The sequence below is a fragment of the Triturus cristatus genome, chromosome 7, assembly GCF_964204655.1.
Source record: "Triturus cristatus chromosome 7, aTriCri1.1, whole genome shotgun sequence".
NCBI lineage: Eukaryota > Metazoa > Chordata > Amphibia > Caudata > Salamandridae > Triturus > Triturus cristatus.
The window spans coordinates 716604707-716631859 of record NC_140590.1 but is presented as its reverse complement, the minus strand read 5'-3'; the positions used below and the strand labels follow the sequence as shown (position 1 = coordinate 716631859).

Genomic DNA, 27153 nt, shown 5'->3' with positions numbered 1-27153 from the left:
TAGAGCGCAGAGACAAAGGAGTCAGCGGCATACAATGCAACTTCGTACAATGCAGTGGCATAGATTAGAATGTTGCATAGTAGAGTGGGGTGGTGCAGAGTAGAGTGGCACAGAGAGCAGTGGCATAGTGGTGCAGAGCAGAATGGCGCAAAATAGAGTATAGTGGCGTAGAGTGATGCGGAGCAGAGTGGCATAGAGTGCAGTGGCGTTGAGTGCAGTGCTGAAAAGCAGTGGCGTAGAGTGCAGTGGTGTGGAGGGCATTGGCATAGAGTACAGTGGCGTAGAGTAGAGTGGTGTTGAGTAGAGTGGCATAGAGTACAGTGGTGCAGGATAGAGTGCCCATGGCGTAGAGAGGTGCGTAGAGTAGAGTTCAGTGGCATGGAGTGCTGTAGACTGCATTTGTGTAGAGTGTTGCAGAGTATATTCGTGTAGAGATCAGTGACGTAGAGTGTAGCGGTGTACAATGGAGCATCTTAGAATGCAGTGGCATATATTTGAGTGCAGTGGCGCAGAGTGGAGTGACAGAGTGCAGTGGCGTAGAATACAGTGGCATAGAGTACAATGGTGTAGAATACAGTGGTGCAGAGTAGAGTGGCAGAGAGTGCACTGGAATAAAGTGGAGTGATGCAGAGTGCAGTGGCACAGAGTGCAGCAATGTAGAGTGGTGTAGAAAGCATTGCAAAGAGTGAAGAAGTGCAGAGTAGAGTGGTGTAGAGTTCCGTGGCAGAGCGTGGAGTGGAGTGAAACAGATGGGCTTAGAGTGCAGTAGCGTAAAGTAGATTGTTTCAGAGTAGAGTGGTGTAGAGTGGAGCAGTGCAGTGGCATAGAGAAGAGTGGCGCAGAGTGGAATGGCATAGAGTAAAGTGGTGTAGAGTGGAGTGACAGAGTGCAGTCGTGCAGAGTAGATTAGAGTGACGTACAGTGGAATGGCGTCGAGTGCAGGGGTGTACAGTGTAGTGGTACAGAGTAGAGTACAGGGGTGTAGAGTGCAGTGTTGTAAAGTGGTGCAGAGTGAGTTGCGTAGAGTTGGAGTTGTGCAGAGTGGAGTGGCCTAAGCTGGAGAGGTGTAGAGTTGAGTGTCGTATAGTCCATTGGTATAGAGTAGAGTGGGTAGAGAGGCGTAGAATGAAGTGGCATGGAGTGGAGTGGTGCACAGTGAAGTAGAGTGCAGTGGTATGGAGTGGTGTAAAGTGGAGTGGTGAAGAGTAGAGTGCAGTGGTGTGGAGTGGTGCAGAGTGGAGTGACGTAGAGTGGAGTATGCATGGTGTGGTAGCACACTACCATTACAGACAACACATTTTCAATTGAAATTACCATTAAATTAGCATAGACTTTCAGTTTTACTAATAAAACTATACAGTGCACAAACTATAACGATTGTGTAGTGTATTGACTTGTTTTGATCATAATAAAGTATTTTGTTTCCAAAACACTCAGAATTAACAAAAAACATGCTTCATATGTGCTTTCCTAATTCTGATACATGCTGAAATACTTTCAGTTCATTTAAATGTTGTTGTGTGCTAGAAAAAAAAAATCCTACCCCCAGTATCCAGAAAAATTGTCACATAAATCCTTTCACTTTGAAGTCAGAGAAGGAAAAGTACACCCCAAGCTCCACTGGAAGACAGAGTCTCACATTTGATATCTGTCTTTGAAAGCACAGCAAATGTGACTCGATAAGAACAATATTTACAGGCCTGTTTACAGAAAGGAGCACTTGTGGAAGAATACAAGGATCGGTAGTGTGAAAAGGCTTTACTCCTCAAGAGGGACAAACTCACACTGGACAGCATAAAACAAATAAAGCCAGCAAATAGAAAGCCTGAAAATGTGAGTTACAAACCACAAAGCCAATGGGCAAAATGTCCCCAAAATGTCTTTAGCAAACCAGACACCTGCGCTGTCAGGTAGGCTTTGACCTAAAAAGAAATGGCAATACAGAGGGGACTGGTGCAGTGCAGTTATTTATAGAGGCGAGCATTGCATATAATGCTACAAGCAGCAGTGGGAACATGTTAAAAAATGTAGAGAATCACTGTCATTGTAGATAGAGGACGGGTCTTTGCGTGAGTAGAGGATGCAAATCTATGTCTGAACGAGATATAGACAGCATCCCTCCATGCAACACACAGGACGATGCAGTGAGCATTGGCCAAACTGGCATTAATTACTGGATATAATGATGATGGAGTCCACCAGCAACCCAACATCTTTATGGGCTTCATGGCGCCTAACTCAGCACAACGTGGTGAGACTACCTGCTAGTCATGTTTGAGCTAATATTTGGATATGAATGGGTGCTTTCCTGGAGGGGAGGGGATTCCATAGCTTTGGGGCCACCCAGGAAAAGTCCTGTTTCAATGTTTTGCGTTTCAGAGTTTGAGTGACTTGGAGTGAGCTCCACAGATATTATTTCTGTGAGAGGTATGCAAGTAGATGTTCAACGTTACAGCTGAGGCAAATAAGTCTGGAAGAGTACCTTGCTTCGATCGGGAGCCACTGGAGGTAATTCACGGCACCTTTTTCCCCTCTCCTTTCCATCAGACCTCTCCCTCACCTTCCTCTACTTTGTCAGCTTTCCCTTACCTCTCGGTCTGACACGTCACTTTACTTTCTTTTACCTGCTGCATCTCCGTCTTGTCGCCATTATCCCCGTCTCACTTTCACAAACCATCTTCCAGCCTATCCTTTTTAGGTCTCGGCCTGGCGAAAGCAGCGCATGCGCTGCACTGCCATGCAGAGGCCTTTTGGAATCGATAAGATTCCAGCGTGAACGTGGGGAGACAAACGAGACAGAAGATGTGCACGCGGGGATTGGATGCTTTACTGGTGGCGTGATACACTGGGGACTTTTTTTTTCGCCGCCAGTAAAGGCAGTCCCCGCGTGCACATCTTCTGACCGTCCCATGACGGAAATGTCGGTTTTGTACGTCAAACACAACAAGGTTGATACCATGTTTAGCTTGCCATGACAATTAATTTCATAAGAATGTTTAAATTGTGACGAGATTAGGCCTAGGAGGGGGCAGCAGCATTCACTCAGATGTTGTGGTGAAACGGACATTGAAAGAACAACATCTCTGACCCCCTCCAAGTTGCCCCCTTTCTGACCCTCGACTCCTCCGCTCCCATCAGTAAGCATGATCCTCCATGTTTGGAGATCCGCCATCCCTCCCGCTGCCTCACCCCTGCCTGCCCGCCCCCCCACACGTGTCATTGCACATCTCCAGAGCAGAGAGCTGGCACCATTGTAGGTGCTCCAACCCTTTGGCACCCCCCCCCACCTATAATGTGGTAAGTCTCTGAGGCTGTCACTGGGGGTTTAGAATCATGTCACTCCCCCGGACTGGAGACACCTCCGTTTCCTGCCTTTCTGTCTCCTCTGACAGGCCTGCCTTCTCCTCTGATAGGCCACTCCATAAATCTCCCCCCCTGCCCGAGGTCACGGGCGCTGCTTCAGTCTGGAAACTGTGGTCTGGTGCTCTGGGAGAACGTGTGCCATTGGCAGCGATGTGAGCCTAGAATGCGCCCTAACCTGAAGAGGCAAAATGTCACTAACCGCTGCTCCCTGCACCCCTCAATATACAGCCAAGGCCATGGGTCAAAGCACAGAGGAGGGCAACACTACAGAACCAGACTCCCCAGTGTCAGGGTGATGTCATTACCAGGAGTCTGTGACGCGCCCTGAGAAGTGGTGATTCTGGGGTGACTGGCACAGCTGTTGTGCACACCAGGGACGCCAGGTGGCGCTCCACCTGCTTGGCCAGCATGGTTTCTGGCAAATAATGCTGTTGTGAGGCCAGTCTGGCTCCTGGCATGACTGTGGTGTTTTACATACGTGGCCCATGAGTGGTGCCTTACATACCAGTACAACGAGGTTTCTTTCATGTGCGTTCTGCGTTACATAGTTCCATTCCAATGAAAATATTTTAAAATCACATAATAATAAATCCAAATAAAAAAAACTGAATTTACAGTAAAATCTAAAAAGCCTGAGTTTGTAAATATTTATTCATACATATACATATTTGACTTTATCTAGTACAATTTTATATCTCCTGATCATTTTTCATACGTGTGTCATGTTAAAATCTCTATGTATGCATCCCTCTTATGTGTGGTATTGTATCAACATGTTTATATATTTTCCTCCCCATGCAGAAATAAAATTAACCCATCGCCTCAAACTTAATCAAATTACCACTATATGACTCATCCTATTCCTCTCCCAGAATACCCCCTCCCTCCACTCTCTGACCCATCCCGAACCTCTTTACTACGATGAACTCAAAAGAACCCTTTCCAAGCTCTTCCCTCCTCTATCCATCCTTTATCCTGCATCCAACTAACAGGCTCTCTGACTCATCCCAAACCTCTTTCACTACTACGAACTCCCAACTAACCCTTTCTAACTAACAGACTCACATGTCTATCACTCCCACCATTTCCAATAACAATCTATATTTCTCTCTACTAATCCACCACTAATCCACCTTTGGGTTCAAGGGTAGCGTGCTACTCACTGAAAAGTGCTTCAATGCCTCTTCAGGGGTAGTAAGAGCTAAATAAACACAGTTACAATGACAGTTGTGTGGATCTGCCATACAAGTACTATATTGCATACATGTGAAGTGCAAATACTGACATGGCAGCATCAGTGGAATAACAAAACTTGAGGGAGGCTCCCCTGCAAAGTGCATGGAGGGGATCCCCACGCTCTGGACCCAGTTAGGCGCTTTCAGGCCAGTGGTCCGCCACCTGTGCTTTAGTGCCGGAGGGGGTCCCCCCCCCCGAAATTCAGGCCCCCCCCTGCATCGCAGGAGTTGCAGGAGCTATTGTTACATCACTGAGAAGCATGTGCTTTTCATGATGTGGCAGTGAGAGTGCTGACATAGTGGCACTACCAGCAGCCTGGCTGATGCCTCTGGTGCCCGCGGCCTGGGCGGGTGAAGTCATTAATCTGCACCTGGTGGATCACCTTAAGCAGGCTTTGCACTTAAGCAGCCCCTTCACTCTGTGACCTATCTCCTGACACAAGTAACAACCGTTGAGCATCGCTAGCCACCCCAGGAGCGGGAGGATTACCACACTGGCACGCCCGCAGACAGGATGTGAGAGGAATTGGCCTAACGGCTAGGGCGGTCGACCTCGAATCTGGGGAACTGGGTTCGAGTCTCAGCACTGACGCTGAACATCCTGTGATTCTGGGCAAATCACTTAATCTCCCCATGCCTAACAAAAAAAAAAAAGATCCATAATATTAACAGCAAAGGAAGCCATGAGGGACTCTTAACTGGCACATGAAAAGAGATGGGCATTATACCCTGATGCAGAATTCAAAGTTGGTGGTGCTTCTCTATGCTTAGATTTTGAGGGCCACATTCAGCGATGCACAATATATAAGATGGACATTGACTTCTGTGGAACAAAATAGATTGCTTTAATCAGTATATTTTTTAAATGGTGGCAAATCCACTCTTTGGCTCTATTTATTAATAGACTTTCATTGGGAGGTGACCGTTCCCACCTTCCCGAATTCCTGGAGAGAGTCAGGCGTACTCGCTGTTCTTGGTCGCATGGTGCAGTGTGGGGCTGGATAGACATTTCTGTCAGGGCTCATTTTGGTTCTCATCCCGCAAGCCAAACACCATAAACCTAAGTGTCTCTAGGCACTAGGATCCATGAAGAATTAAAAACCCTGTAAGAAGGGAAGTAAAGATGGATACCCGGAACAAATCATACTTTAACGAAATACCTGAACAAGGATCTTTTCGATAGCATACTGAGGGCCAGCAAAGTGACTATTTCCTTAAACTTTGTATGCAAAAAATTCCAGGTCCAAATCCTTGGGTTTAAGGAGCATTTCTCTGGTCACTCTCAACAATGTTTACATCTAGTGAAGTGTAGAAGGCCTACGCTCTCAACCGACTGTACCTTGATTCTCAGCTTTAGCACTTAAGATCCTCACCTGGGAGCGCAAACCAATGCACTCATGAACAACATACATAAGAGCCTCACCTGGGAGTACAAACCAACTCACTCATGACCAGCAACATAAGATCCTCACCTGGGAGAGCAAACCAACTCACTCATGACCAACAACTGAAGATCCTCGTCTGAGAGAGCAAACCAACTCACTCATGAACAACAAACGTAAGATCCTCACCTGGGAGAGCAAACCAATTCACTCATGACCAACAACTTTAAGATCCTCACCTGGGAGAGAAAACCAACTCACTCCTGACCAACAACTTTAAGATCTTCACCTGGGAGAGAAAACCAACTCACTCCTGATCAACAACTTTAAGATCCTCACCTGGGAGAGCAAACCAACTCACTCCTGATCAACAACTTTAAGATCCTCACCTGGGAGAGCAAACCAACTCACTCATGACCAACAACTCTAAGATCCTCACCTGAGAGAGCAAACCAATTCACTCATGACCAACAAACGTAAGATTCTCACCTGGGAGTGCTAAGCTTCTAACTCATGTTCATCAATTTGATATTTTTTAGAATATTTCTTTATTTATATTTTGAGCGTCAGCATATTTGACAACGAAGAGTACAGTCATATATTTAAGCAATGGTACTGAAAAGACATCTGTACCTTCGCTGAAGGTGTTATAATATGCATATTATACATAGGTCTAGTGAAATTCTGCAAAGTATTTGTATACAGTCCTCCACGACAACAAAGAAATACATTTTCGGAATTTAAAACACATCACTAAGTATTATAAGAACAATCCTAATCATGACTAAATGATCATGTGGCAGTTGGTAGCGGTGTCATGTTATGTCGAAAGGGACATAAGGAGATGAGGAGGTCAACTGCAGAGTATCTTCAACTAGTGTACTGCATCATTGTGTAAAAGGGGGGGGGGGTTACATGGCATGTAGGGGGAGTGGCCTTGAGACGGCCGTGCCGCTGCCCTCCAGGTTGGACTGACGTCTCAAACACTCTCAGGGCAGACCACCTACAAATGTAGTTTCCGCTGCCTCCAGATATCTTTGCCAGTCTGTAGGGTGGGCCGAAGTCAAAAAGCCCGTCCCTGTCACGGGTAGAGCTTCCTGTTCTGCCAGAATGACAGCGAGCCGATCAGAAAGCCATAGTCGAGTAGGCGGGGGCGCTGCTGATTTCCAGCACATTGCTATTCTTCGCTTGGCCAGAATCAGTGCCAAGTCAAACAAGCATTGAAAATGCAATAGGTCTCGCCTTTGATTAAGTTAAAGGTGTGGCTCACTGGTTAGAGGCGGCAGACCCGTAAGCAGAGAATTGGCCAGGGACCAGGGTTCAATTCCCGACGCGGCAGGGTCGTGGACCAGGGTCAAAACGGATTCGATAATTCTCGCCTCGGTACCTACTCTAACCAGGAACACACTCAGCAACTCTGGGCATTAAGCTTGCCTCATCTCTGCAACGTAGACCGCTGGGGAACCCGTCCTGGCTATCCCTGTGAGATGGTCCCTTTCTGGGTATCTCCAAGGTGAAACCAGGCATCCCCGGCGTCTGTGGGGGGCCGTTGTAGAGATGAGGCAAGCTTAATGGCCAGAGTTGCCGAGTGTGTTCCTGGTTAGAGTAGGTACCGAGGCGAGAATTATCAGTCCGTTTTGACCCTCATCCACGACCCTGCCACGTCGGGAATTGAACACTGGTCTCCGGCCGATTCTCTGCTTACGGGTCTGCCGCCTCTAACTAGTGAGCCACACCTCTCCACATGTCCCGTAAGTGTCAGGGGCTCAAGGAGAAACATGGTCCTGGCTCTCCTTTTGTGTGTTATAGGGGGCAGGCTGGCAGCAGCTTAAACCCTCGTCCTTCCTTGGGTGTCATGCCCAGGTAGGATGAAGGTGATTGGGGCTCCGTAACGGGTTGAAGAGTGACACTTCTTGTGGATGAAAGGTGGAGCACTTTGGTGCTCTTCAGCAATGAAGTCAGGAATGATTTTTGGTCAGAGAAGACCAAATGAAAACTTGAACCAAAAAGCAGAATGTGAAACCATGCAGACTGACACTGACCCAGCAGCACACATACCTGAGAAGGCATTTATCTACGAGCATGCTTACACAGCAGAAGAAACTTAGTGGGGTTTTTAGGTCTGGCATTTGAGACAGCTTAAGTTGTCCCACCAGACTATTATTTTTCCCATAAAATAATCATAATATAGACAAATCTCAGAATGGACAAACCAGTTCAACAATCAGATAAGTAGAATATATCATAAGAAATATCATAAAGGGACCTGCTGAGCTGCTCAAAGTTACCAGCATACTGAAAATCATAAAACTGTGCATCTGTCTCTCAGTTCATCATCCACCACACTGATATATACTATGTCGCATAACAGGACAACCGCAACTCAGTGGTCATCAAGCACGACTTGGAAACATTTCCCACATAGGATAAAAACAAAGACAACATCCTTCCAACCACACAGCTTACATGTATAGCGTGCTACCCATGTAGGCAAGCGCTTCAAGGCCCCACATAGAGGTAATAAGTGGTATATAAATACTGCAATACAATATAATACAACAAGTAACAATAGAGGGGCTGTACCTTAGCAGGCTACATCCAATTGTCTGTGAAATTGACACTCACATTTTGCTTCAGCTCATCAAACCGTACCGCATAGGGCAGTGGGGCAGGCCAAATTACCCACTGGCTCCCTTCACTTTGAGTGACTGCACAATGCCTGTGCACATTGTTCATATCCACGTAAAATAGTTTCTTTCTCTTCGGTTGCAAACCTGATTCAAAGTGTGATTTTTTATTTTATTTATTGTTTCATGATAACTTTAGATACTGGCTATTTATTTTAACTACGCTCCTTTCTAAACATTACATTATGAAGAATTTAAGTGACGTTGTAACATTATAGCTGCCTACGATTTGGGTGCTTGATTAGGTGATCATTTTTTCTTGTTTCCTTCACACATAATAATAAAACGCATCGTACATCTGAAATGACTGGTGTTTAAAAAACATTATTGGTAAAACAGATGCATCCGTGAATGTTTTTTCAATTGACACTTTTTATTGCAAGCAACTGGTAGCCACATTTACGTGACTGAATATTTTTATTTTTTATTGCTGTGGCATATGCTGGCTTTGTCAATACTTGTTTTGTCATGATTATTACAAAACTTTACTGTTGGGGAATCAATCTAAAAAATGTTTTGGGCTAAAGCGCAAAAATAATTTGACCTCAAAAAGCACACACTGCCATAATAGTCCTTGGCACTTAAACAAACTGCTTTGTGTGTCGATGTGCTCTCTGCGATAGGGCAGAATGCTGTCACTCGCAGTGAATTTAGCCAGTGGTTGAAGTTGGCTGACCTATTGCCCAATGCTGTCTGCACTAGTGGGCAGAAGGAAAATGTGACTGACACAATGAGAGACTAATGGAGGAAGAGGGCTGGTTGAAAGACCTCACAAATAAGTATACTAAACATACAAGTGTAGTAAAGTTTAAAATGTTCTTGGCAAATAACAGACCTAAAAAAGAAACAACCAGTGTGCCAAAGCCACGCCTATTAGTTTTGCCAATGCTTGTTTCACTGTGTGCTTACCCAGTGGTACTTACTTGGCAGCTGGCTTCCCTAACAGAGTAAAGACATGGTGCTTACATAACGGTGCACTAAGCCACCTGTGAAGTTACCTGTTGAACGCCTAAAGGGGCCAACCAGGGAATGATGCCACATGGGAAAACCCCAGATGACATCATCACGATTGTCAGAGATGCAGGACAGGCCACAGAGAACAGTGTTTCCCCTCTATACTGAATGCCCCTTTTAACAGGCACTGTTGTTGCCAGTTGGGTAATAGGGGATTAGCTGTCAGCGGGCGTTGCCAGTGGCATGCTTGACTGGCAGTAGGCTCACCTCCTAGCATGTTACCTGTTCGTGGGATTGCCTGGTGGCCTACCTCCCCAGTGACATGGTTACCTAACAGTATGCTTTGATGGTGGGGTACTAACCAGACTGCTCACTTACTGAAGGCTTGAATACCTATTGCCATGTTTGCCAGAAGGTGTATTTACCAGGACTGCTGAACCCGCTTCCTGCTTAACGGAGGACTGCACACCTCTCAAAGCCGAATGGCCACGTAACCATCATGGCAATTCCTAGTGGGCTGCTTTTAGGGCTGGAAGGGCTACAACATCCATCCCTGAAGTCGCTTAACCTCCATCTTTGTGTAATTTGCACTGTTTGGACTAAATGGTCTTTAGGGGAGAAATCCCCAGCCCAAACCAACTGGAGGAGATCTGGCTCGCTTGCTTTTGTCGCTTTAGTCACTTGCACAGTGCTGTGTGCTTGAACAATGTTGCCTGGACTGGTTTTGGAAGCCAATGTGGCCTCTTCACCTGAAAACGGTTTACCAGAAAGACGTCTTAGCAGCCAGTATGCTTACCAGATGGATCATTTACCTGGAACCCTGCCCTTCACAACGCTTGCCTAACACAAGGCTCACTGAAGAGATGACTTGCTTACCTAGCAGGGTGGCCGGCTGCAAGGGTGACTGCATGAACATTAGCTTACTTGTCAGGCCCACTTATGAGAAAACTTCCTTACTAGTATATGTGCTAATTAGAAAGCTGGTTGTATCGACGGCTTGCTTAAAAGAAGGATCAATTATCAAAATGCTTGCCTTTCCTACTTACACGAGGACTTGAACACCAGAAGGCTTGCTTACCTGGCCGCACACTTACCTGGAGGCACATTTACATGAACTTGCGCTGGCCCCTTATGAGGCACTATACATAGCACGGATAAGATGCGGGCAGGAGACGCGAGCGTACAGTGGCAACATGGTTACCCGACTTACCCAGTGGACTAGTTAGTTCGGCGGCACGTTTACCTACCGGAATAAACGCCTGTTGGCGCCTTCTGGTGAAGGCCTTAGTGCCAAAAGCTGCACTAGCGATTAGATAGGACAGCGTTAGCATGGTCTTGGTGTTGTTCCTGCTGCCCGGCAAGATGAACCGCCGGAATGGCGCAGCACCATGCCTAACCTGCCCGATGTCGACAGCCTGCAGTCAGCACCCACTACCACTCGCCCACCGCCACAAAGCGCGGCCCATCACCAGCATCATTTGTGCGTCAACACGTCCAGCCGTCACTGACGTGCCCGGCAGCAGAAACCCGGAACACAAAGGATGATTGAAGCCCACTCTGGGCGCGGCTGATTACAATCAAACTGAGTGGGCTCACGAGGAAAAGGCACAACACGAGAAACATACAAACTAGAGAAATAAATGAATAATTAGACAACACAAGCCGCACGAGTTATTCGAGCGGCATGAAGAAACAAACAGAAACTCGTAGGAACCAGAAACAAAATGAACAAGAGGGACACACTAGTGACACAGAGAACAGGAGAAAGGCCCGCAAAGAAAACTTTTAACAGAAACACCACTTTAAAAACATTGGAGGCACCAGGAGCACCGGGAGACAGTCAAGAGGATAAACACTGGAAGCACACACTACTGGGGGACAAGGTAGGTAAACTGGGACATAAAATAGACCAATGCACCAAATTAAAGGTGGCAATAGCGGAGGAGCTTCGCCCGCATATGTTGTTCATTTATCTCTGTCTCGGCTGCTTTAGGGAGGGGCCATGGCATGGAGAAGTACGGTGCACTTATAAGTGCTCATTTCTGTTTAGCCAGCCGTCTAATGCCGGCCAAACACAAATGTGCACTTATGTTTCTCCAACCCGGCTGTTTAACACAGCCATTGTTGAAGACCTGTTGTCTACAATAATACACAGAGCTTTGGTTCAGCTCCTTACTCATTACCTGGATGGCTTTCTTGTCTAATTCACTTGCCTGCTCCTTATTCAATAACTTTCATCACTTAGGCTAGTCCCTGAAGAATATTTATTTACATCACTTTTCACTGGATTAGTTGCATCTTTCCACTGCTGATGTGAGGTGGCATTTTTTTTTATTTTTCTTGCACCACTTCATGACAGAGCACTGCTCAATCAATCAATCAATCAATCAATCATGGAATTTATAGCGCGCACTACTCACCCGGAAGGGTCTCAAGGCGCTTGGGGGAGGGGGTCTGCTACTGCTCGAACAGCCAGGTCTTGAGCTGTTTCCTGAAGGCGAAGTGGTCCTGGGTCAGCCGCAGGTGGACGGGCAGGGAGTTCCATGTCTTGGCCGCTAGGTAGGAGAAGGATCTTCCTCCGGCGGTGGCTCTCTGGATGCGAGGGACGGCGGCGAGGGCGAGGTTTGCGGATCGTAGCTGTCGGGTGGGCGTGTAGAAAGTCAGGCGGTCGTTGAGGTACCTTGGGCCCAGGTCGTGGAGGGATTTGTGTGCGTGGGTGAGGAGTCTGAACGTGATCCTCTTGTTGACAGGGAGCCAGTGCAGGTCTCTCAGGTGGCTCGAGATGTGGCTGCGACGGGGGGCGTCCAGGATGAGACGGGCGGAGGCGTTCTGGATACGCTGAAGTCTTTTCAGAAGCTTGGCTGTAGTGCCGGCGTAGAGGGTGTTTCCGTAGTCTAGTCTTGCCTTCATCTCTTCCTTGGTTCCCTCTGCCTACTCTATTTTTCTTTTTTTGTCTTTTTACAACTCCCCAGCAACTGCACATTGTTAAAGGAATATTCGCTTTTGCCAATTTGCTCCTCTCACAACCTCGTCCTCATATCACTCACTGTTTTTAAAAAAAAAAAAAAATTATTTTCTCTTCTTTTTTGAGGACCCCGTAGGTGCACACTGCTATCAGGCTGCTTTCTTGTCCTATTTGCACGGCAGCCAGTACATATTTTGTTTTTTAATTTACTGTTTTGAAATGGCTGTCTGGTGTCTTGGAACACCAATTCAGATCAACACATAAAATAATTCTGCGATGGCCTCTGTGCACAAATGCACAACGCCAGTGGCCATCTTTGAATCATTTTTCTTCAAGGAAATACAAATCATTCCAAGATGGCTGCGCACATACCTGTACACACATACAACAGACACATTGCAATTACTTTTTTTTGTATTAAGAAAAATCATCAAAAGATAGCTGTCGCGCACATCCGGTGGCCAATCGAAGGGGAGCAGCACTGGCATAGCCAACATGAGTGAGATCTATTGGCTATTCCGGTGTCTTTTCCCCTCTTCTGTTGCCATATTCTGCGCTTTCTAGCTTTCCTGTTCCCAAATTTCTTAATTAGGCCCCTTACCTCATCTCACCTCTTAGAATGTCTTGTCCTCCCTTCCCCTCGCAGTCTTATGCATCTTCCATACCCATCCCTAGGAGTTCATATTTTCCTCATTTTCCCACCACCCCTTGGTACGTTTCTACTCTCTTTTCTGTCCCACTCCTTCATATTTCCTCCTGTTCCCTCTACCCCTTCCTACATCTCACTCCTCATATTGAAAGCTTCCTTTGTTTTCTAGTCTGTTCCTATCTTTCACTCTCCTACTTACCACCATTTTGTGTACATGCAGTTCCTGCTGCCCCTCATGTTCTACTTTCTTGAGTCTGGGTTAACAGCCAAATCTTTAATAAATGATTGAGTGGGCTTTGGCTCATTGAAGAGCAGTAATACTCTATCAATTTGTGATGCTATTTGATGTGTCATTCTGCCTTTAGGGAAGTGACTCATTTGGAATGCACAAGGGATTATATTAATTTTGAAAAGTACACTCAATCATCAATCTGTTCGACACAATTAAATTCTTTAGTTGCTACTATTCCGCAGTGCTGGCAAAGCCAACAAGGTGGGTGTTAATGTGATAAACAGTATTTGTGAATACCTGTGTTTACATGCATTGGCATATTAAAGCCAGACCTATTGGCTTTGGCAATGCTTGTACTCTGTGAAGACCCTGCACACATTTCACATTTTGCCTGGGGAAAAAAAGGGCAAATAGGGAGGAAGTCCCTTTTGACACTCTCCCTCGTCTGGGACACCTGCCCCCTTCTTTCCACTCTCCTATCCTTACATCCACTTCATCCATTGTTATTGCCTAGGGGTGGGTTTGTCACTGAAGGCTTGAGCTATATGTCTGCATCTGGCTCAACTCGAGGCCAGAACGGGTGAATATGAAGGGTCAAGCAACAACAAGGGTCGGGGCGGGAAAGGGTAAGCAGCAACGCAAGAGCTTGTGAGGAGGCAAGCTACTGGATGGGGACAAGCCTCATCGTGGAGAGGGATGAGTGGGGACAAGCAACATCATGGAGAGGGATGGGAGGGAGCAAGCAACAACACAGAATGGCATCGGAAGGGGACAAAAGCACACAGGTAAAACAGAGCAACATGGGGAGGGGTAGAAGCACAGGAGGGAGAGGGCCTGTAAACACATGCACTCTTATGGAGTGCTTTAAGCAAAAGAAAAAACAAACTCAGAAAGCGTGAGCGACCTTTGACCCTGCGTGCAGGCAGGTCGCTCCCCCCGCCACCACACGGCTGCCAGCTGCTCTGTGCCTCGTAATCTTGTGGCTATCATTCCATTCTGATTTTCGCTGCCTATTCATTTTTGTGCCCACCCCCTGTCTGGCCAACTAATGCTTTATTTTTTCCTCAGGTCCTGTGCCCACCGGCTGCTGCTCGCCACATTTCTGCCGTTTTTCCCCGCTCTTCCCTCCGCTGCGTCCCTGCGGCCCTGCCCCCCTGCGTTCCCATTGGCCACCCCGCTCCCGCTCCCACCTCCCAGCTGCTCCTCCCTCCCTCTCCCCCTCTTATGGAGGCCGCGCAGCGGACGCGCGCCGCCGGCGCGCCCGAAGGCAAGCCCGTCTGCGCCCGGACCACGCCCATCGCCAGAACCCCTGGCCCACATGCACGCCACGACGCTAGACTCCGATACGACACCAGCACTCTCCTCGCACTCAACACCAGCCGAAACCACGGCTGCTTCCAGGCCACCCCAAAACGCGCTCACGGACCTTTCTCCTACCACACCTGCAACTTCACCGGCTACAGATCCACCAAACCTCCAAGGACCGGACCCTACCACCTCCGCTGCATACTCCTCAACACCTGCTCCGCACGCAAACACGCCGTCGAGCTCTGGGACCTGCTCGACACCTCCGACCCAGACGTTGCCTTCCTAACCGAGACCTGGTGGAACGACTCCTCGGCGCCCGACATCGCCATAGCCATCCCGGACGGCTACAAGATCACCTGCAGGGATCGCGACAACGGAATCGGAGGAGGCTTAGCCATCGTCCACAAGTCCACCCTCAAGGTCTACACCCACGCAGACGACACCCTCAACACCGCCGAACACCTGCACTTCCGGATCCACACCGACCCCAACACCACACTCAGAGGAACACTCGTCTACAGACCTCCCGGACCCCGTGCTCAGTTCAGCGACTCCATCGCCGACCTCGCCAGCATCCACGCACTCGCCTCCACGGACTACATCCTCCTCGGGGACCTGAACTTCCACCTCGAGAACAACAACGACGCCAACTCCGCCACCCTGATCGACAACCTGGCCAACCTCGGCCTCAGACAGTTCGTCACCGGACGCACTCACTCCGCTGGCCACACGCTTGACCCCGTCTTCTCCACAAGCACCCACGTCGCCTTCAACCACGCCACCGAACTCCACTGGACCGACCACCGCTGCATCCATTTCACCTTCAAGAAACCAACCACGCACCACCGCACCCAACAGCTGCCTCGCCGCTGCTGGAGCAAACTCACCGAAGATCAGCTGACTTCCACCCTTGCCCAGAACCCACCCACCGACCCAGACATCGCCACCCACAACCTCAGACAGTGGATCGACGACTGCGCCAACACCCTCGCCCCACTCAAGAACCCCTCCAACAGCCACACCAGCAAGAAAGCATCCTGGTTCACCGAAGAGCTCCAGACCTCCAAACGTACATGTCGGAAACTGGAGAAGAAATGGCTCCACGATCTTACACCGGATAGCCACGCAGCCCACAAGGACGCCACCCGCAGACATCACCAACTCATCAGAGCAGCCAAGAGATCCTCCTTCTAAGCCCGCCTGGACAACAACGCACACGACAGCAAAGAGCTTTTCAGCATAGTGAAGGAACTCTCCAACCCCAGCGCCAACACCAATGACATCCCACCCTCACAAGAGCTGTGCGACTCACTGGCCACCTTCTTCCACCGCAAGATCGCTGACATCCACGACAGCTTCAACACTACGACCGCCCGACTACGGCCGATTTCACCTCCCCCGCGAACACCACCTGCACCAACCGCCTGACCTCCTGGTCCTTCGTCAACGACAACGAGACACGCAAGGTCATGAACTCCACCCACTCGGGATCTCCGTCAGACCCCTGCCCACACCATGTATTCAACAAAGCAGACGCAACCATCGCACCTCAACTACGGAAGGTCATCAACATCTCCTTCGAGACAGCGACATTCCCGGAAAACTGGAAACACGCCGAAATCAACGCCCTCCTCAAAAAGCCCAAGGCGGACCCCAAGGACCTCAAGAACTTCCGGCCCATCTCCCTGCTCCCTTTCCCGGCAAAGGTCATCGAGAAAATCATCAACATGCAACTGACCCGCCACCTCGAGGACAACAACACCCTAGACCTGTCCCAGTCCGGATTCAGACGAAACCACAGCACTGAGACAGCCCTCATCGCCGCCACAGACGACATCAGATGCCACCTAGACAACGGCGAAACATCAGCCCTCATCCTCCTGGACCTATCAGCCACCTTCGACACGGTCTGCCACCGCACACTAATGACTTGCCTCCAAAGAGCCGGAATCCTGGAGAAGGCCCTGGACTGGACTACGTCCTTCCTCACCGGCAGAACCTAGAGAGTCTGCCTCCCACCTTTCCGATCCGAAGCCACCGACATCATCTGCGGCGTACCTCAGGGCTCATCCCTCAGCCCGACCCTGTTCAACGTCTACATGGCCCCCTTCGCACAAGTGGCCCGCCAGCACGACCTGAACATCATCTCCTATGCTGACGAGACCCAGCTCATCCTCTCCCTCACCAAAGACCCGCACACCGCCAAGACCAACTTCCAGGAGGGAATGAAGGCCGTCGCCGAATGGATGAGGAGCAGCCGTCTGAAACTGAACTCAGACAGGACAGAAGTCCTCATCCTTGGCCCCACCCCCTCTGCCTGGGACGACTCCTGGTGGCCGACCTCACTGGGTACAGCAGCGACACCCACGGACCACGCACGCAACCTAGGATTCATCCTCGACACACCCCTCTCCATGTTGAAGCAGGTCAACGCCGTCTCCTCCTCCTGCCACCGCATGCTCCGCAGGATCTACAAGTGGATCCCGACTGAAACTAGAAAAACGGTGACCCAAGCCCTCGTCAGCAGCAGGCTGAACTACGGCAACGCACTCTACGCAGGGATCCCGGCCAAACACCTACAACGATTGCAACGCATCCAAAACGCCTCCGCCCGACTGATCCTCAACATCCCTCGCCGCAGCCACATCACCCCCCACCTGAGAGACCTACACTGGCTCCCGTAAACAAGAGGATCACATTCAAGCTCCTCACCTACACACACAAGGCACTCCACAACACCGGACCAGCCTACCTGAACAGCAGACTCAGCTTCTACACCCCGACCCGCCAGCTCCGCTCCGCCAGCCTTGCCCTCACCGCCGTCCCCCGCATCCAACGAGCGACCTCTGGTGGAAGGTCCTTCTCTTTCCTCGCCGCCAAGACCTGGAACACCCTCCCTACCCACCTGCGGCAGACCCAAGACCTGCTCACCTTCAGAAAACTCATCAAGACCTGGCTCTTCGAGCAGTAGCAGCACCCCCTCCCCTCAACGCCTTGAGACCCTCACAGGTAAGTAGTGCGCTCTACAAGTGACTGATTGATTGATTGAGCAGTTGAAGGATACAAGTACTTGGGCTGTGTTCCAGAGGAGGGTCAATTAAGGGATAGCGAAGGGGACAAGTACTGACCAAACAGAAGCAAGCAAATGAGAGTGACAATAAAGCCAACAAATGAAAAGCAATGGGCAGGTTCTAACCCCCTCTAAGCTAACAAAATGTCTCGTAAGCAACAGTGCATGTGTTGTCTCAGACAAATGCAAAAATAACAGTTGATGGACAGAATGCAGAACAATGTCACACATTCACCCCAGTACAGAGATCTGGGCCTAAATCCATCGTTTTTTTGCCCACCATGCCGTTCCAGTTTGAACCCAGCCATATGCAAATCAGTCTTGACCCTGTGCCTCATGAGAACAGTCCAGCCCGAACTGCCAAGCCAGGTCCTCCCTGGACTGGAAACAAGCATCCTAGGACCGGTTTCGGAGTTTCACCCCTCTGAGGCCAGGATAGCTTGATTCCAGTGGCATGGAGAGCACTTAGAGTGCTTGCAATGTTCAAAACTCCGTCCATCATCCCCTTTGGTTTTGCTTTGTTCGCCCTAAGTTGGCAGGGTATGCCCAGACGTGGATCCCTTGCTCACTTTGCCACTGGATTAAAGATAGCCTGGCTGATGAGGGTTATGAACCCGAAACCGGTCCCAGGGTGCTTGTTTCAGGTCCAGGGAGGACATGGCTTGGCAGTTCGGGCTGGACTGTACCCATGAGGCACAGGGTCAGACTCATTTGCATATGGCCATGTCTGAACTGGGGTGGCAGAGTGAGCTAAAGAAGGACGATGGATTAAACCCAGATCAGTTGATTGCAATGTTCAACACTCCGTCCATCATCCCCTTTGGTTTTGCTTTGTCTCAGACAAAACCTAAAAAGCAAAGGGCTCGTTGCTGAAGTCTGGCTCCAGCCAAACTCTAAAATCCACTTCTACCTCAATGAAGATCTATAACTTGGGATCTTTGTGGTCCAATTATTTTGCTAATTTGTGTAATTGCCTTCAAGCAGGTGCTGAGCTTTTTCTTAAGTATTTATCTTTGTAAGTTCCCAATTGGGAAGGCTGTGATATTAACATAAAAATAGAGTGCCGTGCTGACCCTTGTCTAACTCCAGATTCCTCACCTCTTGAATAGATACTAAAGCAGTAACTATTTGGAGGTAAGTTTGGGTTTAGATTCAAACCAGAAAGTACTGTATGACCGAGCAGGCGAAATACCCCTCTTGGCAAACCTGGACTCCAAACACGAGGAGTTGATGGAAGGAGCGCGGAAACTTTTCAGACACTCACCCCCAGTCACAGATCTGGGTTGAATACAACAACGTTCTTTAGTTCACTTCGCCACCACAGTTCAGACCCAGCCATATGGAAATCAGTCTTAATCCTGTGCCTCATGGGAACAGTCCAGACCGAACTGCCAAGCCAGTTCTTCCCTGGACCGGAAACAAGCATCATGGGAGCAGTTTCGGGGCAAGCACTGACCAAACAGAAGCAAGCAAATGAGAGTGACAATATAGCCAACAAATGATAAGCTATGGGCAGGGCCTAACCCCCTGTAATTCACAAAATGTCTCGCAAGCAACAGTGCATGTGTTGTCTCAGACAAAACCTAAAAAGCAAAGAGCTCTTTGCTGAAGTCTGGCTCCAGCCAAACTCTAAAATTCACTTCTACCTCAATGAAGACCTGTAACTCGGGATCTTTGTGGTCCAATTCTTTTGCTAATTTGTGTAATTGCCTTCATGCAAGTGGTGAGCCTTTTCTGAAGTACTTCTCTTTGTAAGTTCCCAATTGGGAAAGCTCTGATATTAACATAAAAAAGAGTGTCCTGCTGCCCCTTGTCTAACCCCAGAATCCTCACCTTTTGAATAGGTACTAAAGCAGTACCTATTTGGAGGTGCTTTTGGGATTAGACTCAAACCAGACAGTACTGTAGGACTGAGCAGGCGAAATACCTCTCTTGGAAAACCTGGATTCCAGACAGTAGTGCTTCATGAAAGTAAGGAGTGATGCTCATGTAGCTGCCTGGCAGATGACCAGACAGCAACTCCGTGTGCCAATGTGGTTAAGGTCCTTCTGGAAGCTGCTTTTTGGCCAACACGTAGCAGGTCCTAATGCAGAGCATGATTCAGGAAATGGTTCTTTTCTGCACGGCCTTGTCTGTTTTTTTGCTACTGTAAACCCCAGGAAGAGCTGATGGTCCACCCGGTGATCTCTGGTACGATCGATAAAATATCAGTTGAAGTGAGGTCCTGTGCACACGTGTTAGGATAATGGTTTAAGTGTACCCGATAAGAAATGGAACAAATATCAAATATTCCTTGTTTTTGAAATTATGAAGGTCGACATCAGGTGTATCATAAGCAGGGATTTCTTTATATGTGTTAATTAAGACCAATACAGAGTGAAAACAAACCTGCCTAATATAAAATATCAGTGCTCTTTTGGGGTCCAAATGGTGCAGTCTCTCTTCCTCAGAGTGGTGAGGCAGAGCAAATAGTGCCGGTAAGCTGATATGTTGACCGACGAGGAACGGCGTCACAACTTTCGTCAAGAAGGATACTCAAATCTGAGGAACCAGTTTGTTTGGGAAGAAGGTGGTATGATGGGTTGACACAGAAAGCTGAAAGCTCACTTACTCACTGAACTATTGTTATGGCGATGAGTAATGCTGTCTTACATGTCAGAAGCTGCAGAGGGCAGATGTGAAGTGGCTCAAACGGTGTGCACATCAAATAAGCGTGTACCAAGTTAAGGTCCAATTGTGGCATGGCAAAAGGAGAGGGAGGAAACAGATGTTGTAGACCTTTCAAAAACACATCATAACAGGTAGTTTAAATAAAGAGGGCTAGTCCAGCAACAGGAAAAAGGCCAAAAGGTCCCCCTTAACAATGCCCAGAGCAAAGCCTTACCAGGTAAGGCATAAAACAAACAACAACATGCCAGATAACATTTCCTGGAGGAGGGTAATTTGCTGTGCGCTGCACCAAACCACAAATTTGCCACAACGACAACAGTATACTGTGTTTGTCAGGGAGTGACTCACAGGCATGATGACATCAAGTATCTTTGGAAAGGACGAAGGTGTCCAGCTGGCACTCCTCAATCTCCAAACATGAAGTTGGAGATGGTGGGGGCCTGGGTGCAAAAACCGGTCATGTTGCTGCAACAGGAGATGCTTGCGGAGGGCAACCTGATCAGAGGATGAATGCTCAAGTCCAGGAGCTCTTGATACCATACACTCTGTTCCCAAGTTGGGACCACTAGGATGACCTGGGCCCTGTCAGTCCAGATCTTCAGAATTCACAGCAGAATTGGTATTGGCGGCAAGGCATACAGGAGTTCCAAGTCCCACCTTAGGTGGAACGAGTCTCCTAGCAAGAGACGCCTTGGAAATTCTAAGATGCAGAACTGCCAACACTGTATGTTCTCAGTGGTAGCGAACAGATCGAGCCAAGGTTCTCCCCATTTGCAGAATGGACCATACGCCACCTCAGGGTGCAAATGCCACTCGTAATCTCCTAGGCGTAAACAAATGAGTTTGTCCACCCTGACATTCAAATATTCTACCAGGTGTTTCACCACTAGGAAAATTCCTTGATGGCCCGGCCATTACCAGAGTTGCAGGCCCACCTGGCACAGGGTCCATTACACCACCCCTCCCTGTTTGTTGCAATACCATTTGGCGGTGGTGTTGTCCAGTAGCACCCGTACCAGCTTTCCCTTGATGGATGGAAGTAAGGGTTTCTATGCTGTTTTGGATGGCCTGGAGCTCCAGAAGGTTGACATGCAGCCAGGAGTCCACCGTAGACCAAACGCTCTGATCTCGATCCCTCCCAGGTGGCTGCCCCATCCCAGAAGGGACACATCAGACAAGGTCCTGCTACTGACTCAATTGCAGGTCAACAACCATCACTGCAGATCTTTTGCAGTCTCCTCCGAAATTTGGACGTGGTCGGAGAGGTCCCTTTGATACTGGGCCTACTGAGACTTCAGGTGCCACTGCAGAGCCCACATATGCCACCTGATGTGATGTACCAGCAGGATGCAGTAGGCCATCAGTCCCAGCAACCTCAGAATCGACCTCATTGAAATTTAGGACAGTAGGTGAAATATCAGGATCACGGCCTGAATGTCTTGGAATCACCATTCCGGAGTGTAAGTCACAAAACTAAGCTGTGTCCCAAATTGCTCCAATGAAGGGAAGCATCACTAAAAACACGCTAAAGGGTTTTGGCAGGTCGGGCCTCAAATTGGGGGGATATGCTGACTGACATGATGGTCCTGACCAGGGAAGTGGGTCAGTGGTTTCCACGACCTCTGCCTCAAAACTGCTGGCCACCTTCCTGAGGCCAAAGTGGCTGTCATTATGGGGTATCCCTGCGGAAACTGCAAAAGGAGCGGTAGGGTGGATGTGGCTGGTGAAGTGGGGAAGACCAGCCCAGGGAGTGTATTGTTGCCCTGCTCTCCTTGAAGTACTCCAGAGCAGAATCTGCCTTATCTCAAAAAAGGTGAGTCCCATCAAAAGGCATGTCCATAAGTGACGATTGAACAGCGCCTGAAAAACCTGTTGATCGCAGCCAGGTGTGGCAAAGAATGGAGATACTAGTGCCAGTGGCTCGTCGGATGGAATCAGTGGTGTCCAGGCCACAACAAATTGTGACCTAGACAGGGTCAGGCAGTCCTGTATGGCTTGTGTCAGGGCAGGGCAAAGGTCTTCTGAAACACTCTGGAGGACTTGGGAAACTGCATCCTAGAGAGCATGAGAATAGCAGGTCAGTAGTCAACTAGCATTAACTTACCTGAGGGCTAAACTAGTAGAAGAAAATACCCTCTTTCCAAAGGTCTCCACTCTCTTGAACTACCTAACTGGAGGAGTAGTCAGAAAGGTGTTTGGGTTCGTCCGACTTGTGAAAGCATGCACCACTAAGCTCTCAAGAGAGGGGTTCTGCGACAAGAAGGCCGGCTCACCAAGGGCAGTTCAGAGGTGCCTCGCAATCTGGCAACTGACAAGGTTTGGCCTAGGCCCCTAGGAGGGTATCAGTGAGTGCCTTATTAAAAGGTAACAGGGTCGTTGTCGGACTCTGTTCTGAACTGTGAATGGAGCACGTGAGCTCTGCCTTGCAGAGGTGGAACGGTAAGTGGGTCAAGTGAAGAAGGTTGTGGTTAACGAAACCTATCGGGGCCTTGGTCGAGGTAGGAACGGTGTTATGTTATGTTATGTTATATAGCATTTCTATAGCGCACGGCTACTCCGACAGAGTGTCCCGGCGCTTTTCACTTGCAGCTCAGCGAGAATAACATAACAACATAGAAACAAAACAGAAAAAGTCAGAAGAAAAGAAACCTAAAGATTAAAAAGCCAGGTCTTAAGGCTCTTCCTAAACAGAAGCAAATTAGACGTGCTGCGTAGAACCAGAGGCAGCGAGTTCCAAAGCTGGGGGGCTTTCAAACTAAAAGAACGCCCCCCAATACGGGCTTTCCTTACACGTGGCACCAAGGCCAGGTATAAAGCTTCTGATTGTATAGAGCGGGCTGGGCGATAAAAAGTCAACCTCCGCTGCAGGTACTTTGCCCCTGTGCCAAACAGAGCTTTATGCATAAGGGTCAAGGTTTTAAACATGATCCGTTTCCGGATGGGCAACCAATGCAGCGCCTGCAACAGCCCAGAAGCCCCCACTCGCCTATGGAGCCCAAAAATAGCGCGAGCCGCAGCATTCTGCGCCACCTGCAGGCGCTGGACCAAGTAGTCCGGGAGCCCCAGAAAGAGGGCGTTGGCGTAGTCCAGTCTAGAGCCTATTAGAACCTGAACAGTGACCCGCCTGTGCTCCTCAGAGAGCAATGGTAGAAATTTGCGGAGCATCTTCAAAATGCCAAAACAGGTGCCGACCAAACCAAGGATATGTGATCTTAACGTAAGCTTGTTGTCCAGCTTAACTCCCAGGTTTTTGGCGACCAAAGAAGACTGAGCAGGGGGACACATATGCATACGCCACCAGACCTGCCATTCAGGGTCGGCGGTGCATCCGAAGAACAGGACCTCTGACTTGCTGGAGTTGGCCTTGAGGCTGTTCCGCTGGAACCAGTCAAAGACCATCCCCAGACAGCCCCGAATACACTCTCCATCGAATGCCTGATCTTTCCCGCACGTGATGAGCAGTTGAGTGTCATCTGCGTAGGATACAATCTGGGCCCCGAAAGCCTCCACCAATGCTGCCAGAGGGGCCATAAAGATATTGAAAAGAGTCGGGCTCAACACAGATCCCTGTGGAACTCCGACTCCCAATGGCGGCATCTCTGCGGTGCTTTGGGAAACCCAGACTGTTTGGCGGCGGCCCTCGAGAAAAGATGTAAACCATTTAAACACCGTCCCCCTAAGACCGATGTCATACAGCCTGGCGAGAAGCGCCTCATGGGGGACGGTGTCAAAGGCCGCCGACAGGTCTAGCATGACAAGCATGGCCTTGCCGCCTACATCCAGCGTCTCCCGGATGACCTCCGAGACTTCCAGCAGCGCCGTCTCAGTACTTAAACTGGGACGGAACCCAGATTGTGATGGATGCAGGAGATGGTTGGTTTCTAAGAAACCCGACAGGATGCCATGGACATGCTTCTCCGTGATCTTAGCTAGGGCCGGGAGAAGGGAGATTGGCCTATAGTTGGCCAACACCTCGGCATCTAGTCCAGGCTTCTTCAGGAGGGGGATCACCATCGCCCTCTTCCAGGCGCATGGGACCCTTCCCTCCCTCAAGGAGGCGTTAAGGAGAGGATTAACCAATGGGTTCACCACCGATGCCACCCTGGCCAAAAATTTGGCCGGGCAGGGGGGCCAATGGCGAACCAGATTTAAGGTTGGTTAGCAGTATCAGGGAAGCTTCATTGGAGATAGCAGGGAACTCCTCCAGCACAACAGCTGGCATGGACGATAAAACAGGTCCCACCCCAATGCTGCACCCCCCCTCACCATACCTCTCCGGAAAGGAGGCCTGGATGGCCTTGATCTTCTCAGTGAAGAAGCTAGCAAGATCACAGACCCATGTGTCAGATGATTTTGGAAGGGGCACGTTGGATCTCAGGGTCGTGAACTCCCTCACCACAGTGAAGATCTCCTTACAGGAGTTCATAGACGCCTCTATCCTCCTGGCCAAGTATTCCTTCTTCGCACACAAGATGTCACGATGGTACACTTTCACTGCCGCCCTATAGGCTAGTTTAGCCTCCCCGTCATATTGGAAGCGCCAGGCCCTCTCCGCAACCTTACACTGGCAGCGGGACAGGCGAAGCGCCTCTGTAAACCACGGCGCAAGGTTTGGCCTAGGCCTGGCCGGTGCTGACTCAGAGTCATAAAGCACAAAGGGGGCTTCGTCCTCTGACATTGGCAAAGTCTTCATTGATGTCAACGCTCCAAGAACTGCCATGGCTCGTGAAGCCTAAGGCAGAGTCTGTGCAAGCACCAGGAGAGGCGCAGTGATAGTTTCAGAGGGTCCAACTGGAGTTGAGAGAACCGGGCCGGTGGTTTTCCAGATGAGGTCCTCTCTGCTCCTTGGGCTACACAAGAATGCCAGAGGGAGTCAGAAAGCATCCGAAGAATCGGAGCATAGGGTCATGGAACTCTTGGATTTGCCTCAGCTCCGGGAACTCGGGTTGTGCTGGGACAAGTTGCGGGATGGCCTCCGACGCCGATCAACTTTAGGAGCAAGATTCAGAAACTTGGCGACACCCTGATGGCCTTCTCAGGAGTACATGAGTGGCAGGAAGGGGCCGAGCCCTGCTTCGATTTCTTATGCTTTTTCTTGGACTTACCTGTAGATTTGGACCATGACGATGGCCATCTTTGGGTTCAACCCTTATTACTAATGGACCAGAACAAAAGCAACCTTTTGCTAAGGCCGGTCACTGCACAGAGTTTTGCGCTGCGTGGCGGTGCAGGGTTTTCCCTTACGGTCCAATATAGCCATCAAGTTCATCGATGCACAGTCAATGAAGGCTTTGGAGTCGTGACTCGACCCCAGGCACCAAAGCCAAACTTCATGAGGATCTGTCACAGATATTTGCTTGCGACAGTCCCTACAAGGTTCAAAACCTGCAGTTTCGGGTTGTGACATTTCCTTTGCACACTGTAAATTTTTGGAGGTAAGATGATCTCAAAGAGATTAAAGGTAGCTCCAGACCCACAGCTGGTAGCACTGAAAGAAAGGAACTTAAGTCAGTGTGCAGGAGTGACACCTATATAGGCGACGCACTTCATTTTTTGGAGTGGAACGGCATCAGTGAGGAGCTACAGCGGGCAGAAATTTCCGGATACAGTCTGATGCCTGGGAAATATTCAAAAGGTGAGCAATCTGTGGTTAGAAGTCCACCAGAAAGCAGTATTTCTTTAATATAGTGCCTTGGTTAAGCTCCTCGAAAATTAAACACAAAATACTGTGCTTTGTTGTCAAATTTGGGAAAGGTGAAGATAACCATCTAATGCTACTAGATCAAATCGTGTGATCCTAGGCAATCATTTATTCGGACAAAGCCTCCTTTTCTTTTAATAATCACATTTGAGAGTGTTTCAGAGAATTTAGCTCAGGATACACACCATACAAAAACCTATTGTGTAAATGCCTTCATATGCTATAATGTTGCTAAATGTATAATAATGATAAAGGCCCTATCTGGAGGGCAAATGGCCACTAAGCAACTGACTTGCATCTTTGTCAAGGTGTGAGGTGCTTCACAAATGTTTCCATGTTTATACTTAGCAAATACCCCGTGTAATAAATGGCTCTCAATGCAGTGATATGCTATAACGAAGTGGTTGTTTATGTGTGGTCCATGAACCCCTTGGGTCCACAAAGCCAAGGGTTCCACGACTGCTTAGATATTTAAATATTATTAGCAGATTAATAAATTGGATATGAACGAAGAACCAAAACTGAAGGTTTGAAAACGTTCTTGAAATGTGAAGAAAAATAAAATTAGAGGCTAAATATTAAGTTTGCATCTTCAGATTCGTTTGGGGGAGCAGTGCAAGAATATGGTTTGGCTGATGACTGGCCTCATTTGAATATAGACAAGCTCCGACCTTCCTATTAAACTTTAAAATGTGATTTTCTGAATATTTGTTTGTGAATTTCAGAATTTGTGTATTTGTTGAATGAATGCTTGCTTGTTTTATTTTTGTGTGTATTGTTTTACAGTTCAAGTTATTAAAAAAAGCTTAAGCAGGGGTCCCGGGCTTCCAGTAATGACTCACTGGTGGTCCCAGGACAATAATATTTCCTTTGGGGTCCCCGGTTCCAGTAATGATTAAGTGGGGATCCACAGAAGTAAAAAAAATTAAGAAACCCA

The 27153-nt window shown here is 48.8% G+C and overlaps 1 protein-coding gene across 5 annotated transcripts in view; it reads right to left on the bottom strand.

Moving 5' to 3' along the window:
- AATK (apoptosis associated tyrosine kinase) overlaps positions 1-27153 on the bottom strand; it is a 391342-nt gene that overhangs the window by 106947 nt on the left and 257242 nt on the right. Inside the window, exon 1 of one of the 5 annotated variants that reach the window (XM_085617406.1) lies at positions 10869-10988. The exons of the other annotated variants lie outside the window; for them this stretch is intronic. Coding sequence (XP_085473532.1) covers positions 10869-10952 — 84 coding nt within the window. The 5' untranslated portion in view covers positions 10953-10988. Of the gene's footprint in view, positions 1-10868; positions 10989-27153 lie in introns of those variants that run through there. 5 annotated transcript variants of the gene reach the window in all.